The 1,994-nt window shown below is 39.7% G+C and overlaps 1 protein-coding gene across 1 annotated transcript; it reads left to right on the top strand.

The window, feature by feature from the left end:
• Positions 1–785: 785 nt before the first annotated feature.
• On the top strand, positions 786–1,751 carry LOC125913571 (olfactory receptor 52N4-like). Its single transcript, XM_049618761.1, has one exon. It carries the CDS (start codon positions 786–788, stop codon positions 1,749–1,751), a length of 966 nt encoding a protein of 321 aa, XP_049474718.1.
• The last annotated feature ends 243 nt before the right edge of the window (positions 1,752–1,994 follow it).

Raw genomic sequence — 1,994 nt, 5'->3', positions numbered from 1 at the left:
CATATTCAGGGTGGTATGGCCGTAGACAATAAAGTATTATCAAAAGGAATTTGATATTGCATGCCAGCAACTCAGACATGAAGAAGCATCATCTAAATAGTGCTTCAATGCATTCAACTGTAAAGTGCAGATTAATAAAAATACATCCTGGACTTGTAGTGAGGATTAAATGAGTTAATATTTGTGAAGTTCTTGGAATGGTATTTAGTATAGCATAAATATAACCCAATAAGACTAATGACAACAACAAAAACGTTACCATATCTGTTAGTTCATTGGAGAAATGATCAATGAACTTCTCCCTAAGAAAACACTCAAAGGGAGATATGCATAGTAATTAACATTTAAATAACATATGCTAACAAAACATCATAAGAAAGATCATAATATAATTATCATTCATTATAAATTTGAGTATTGAATTTATGAATATTGAATCTATTCCTTTTTGTTTCAAAATAGTGAAGACACAATATATGTCACAAAATCTGGAAATCAGTGAGTGCTAAATATTCATTTTGAATGTATCATTAAATTAATGAATTAATGATAAACACACTCTGGGTTTGAACTATGTTTCAGTATTCTCTCATGTTGGCAATATTTGGTTGATATTAAAATGCACACTTGACAGTAAGAGAAAGGGAGAGTGAGAGAGAAAGTATGGCTAAAATTTCTCTTTTTTTTAAAAAGAATTTTTCCCCTATCTTGCAGGATCAGCAAACAAAAAAAACCAGAAACACACAAAAATCTATAAGCTGTTTAATGATTACAGTAACGTGATCATGCTAATGTTAAACCAAACAGACCTGACCCCAGCCTCATTCATTCTTAATGGGATCCCAGGACTGGAGGATGTGCACATGTGGATTTCCTTCCCATTCTGCTCCATGTATGCTGTGGCAGTGGTAGGGAATTGTGGGCTCCTCTACCTCATCCGCTATGAGGACTCCCTGCACAGGACCATGTACTATTTCTTGGCTATGCTTTCCCTAACTGATCTTGTCATGAGCACTACTACAATCCCTAAAGCTCTCAGCATCTTCTGGTTCCACCTTAAGGAAATCAGCTTTAATGTATGCCTAGTCCAGATGTTCTTCATCTATACCTCAACAGGGATGGAATCTGGGGTACTCATGCTTATGGCGCTGGACCGTTATGTGGCCATCTGCTACCGTCTGCGCTACTCAACTATCCTTACCAATCCTGTCATTGCAAAGGTTGGGCTTGCTACTTTCCTGAGAGTGGTGCTGCTTGTCATTCCTTTGACTTTCATCATCAAGAGGCTACCCTACTGTAGAGGGAATATACTACACCATACCTACTGTGACCATATGTCTGTAGCCAAGTTATCCTGTGGAAATATCAAGGTCAATGTCATCTATGGTCTGATGTTTGCCCTCCTGATTGGGGGCTTTGACATCCTGTGCATAACAATCTCCTACACCATGATCCTCCGGGCAGTAGTCAGCCTCTCCTCAGCAGATGCTCGGCAGAAGGCCTTCAGCACCTGCACTGCCCACATCTGTGCCATCGTTTTCTCCTACAGTCCAGCCTTCTTCTGTTTCTTTTCCCACCGCTTTGGGGGCCACACAATCCCTCCATCTTGCCACATCATTGTGGCCAATATTTATCTGCTCCTGCCTCCCACTATGAACCCTATTGTCTATGGAGTGAAAACCAAACAGATACGAGACTGTGTCATAAGGATCTTTTCAAGTTCTAAGGACATCAAATCCCACAGCATATGAAAGGGATATTTGTAAGGGAAGGAAGGAGGAGTGAAGTAGAAGAGAAGCAAAGGGGGGAAAAAAGGAAGAGAAGAGAAAGGGAAGGGAGTCTACAGGAGGAAATAGAATAAAAGAAATACTTCTGTTGGTTGTTTTGTCAGGATCTAATAATGCCTTCCTGAAAGTACCATTTGGGCCAAGAAAACGGAGGGTGTTGAGTATCTTATTCTCACTCAGTGTCTTCAGAATCCTAATATCACTGTC

The sequence above is a fragment of the Panthera uncia genome, chromosome D1 (assembly GCF_023721935.1).
Source record: "Panthera uncia isolate 11264 chromosome D1, Puncia_PCG_1.0, whole genome shotgun sequence".
In the NCBI taxonomy this organism is placed as follows: Eukaryota; Metazoa; Chordata; class Mammalia; order Carnivora; family Felidae; genus Panthera; species Panthera uncia.
The sequence above is the reverse complement of the archived record's forward strand: the minus strand, read 5'-3'. Positions and strand labels throughout refer to the sequence as shown.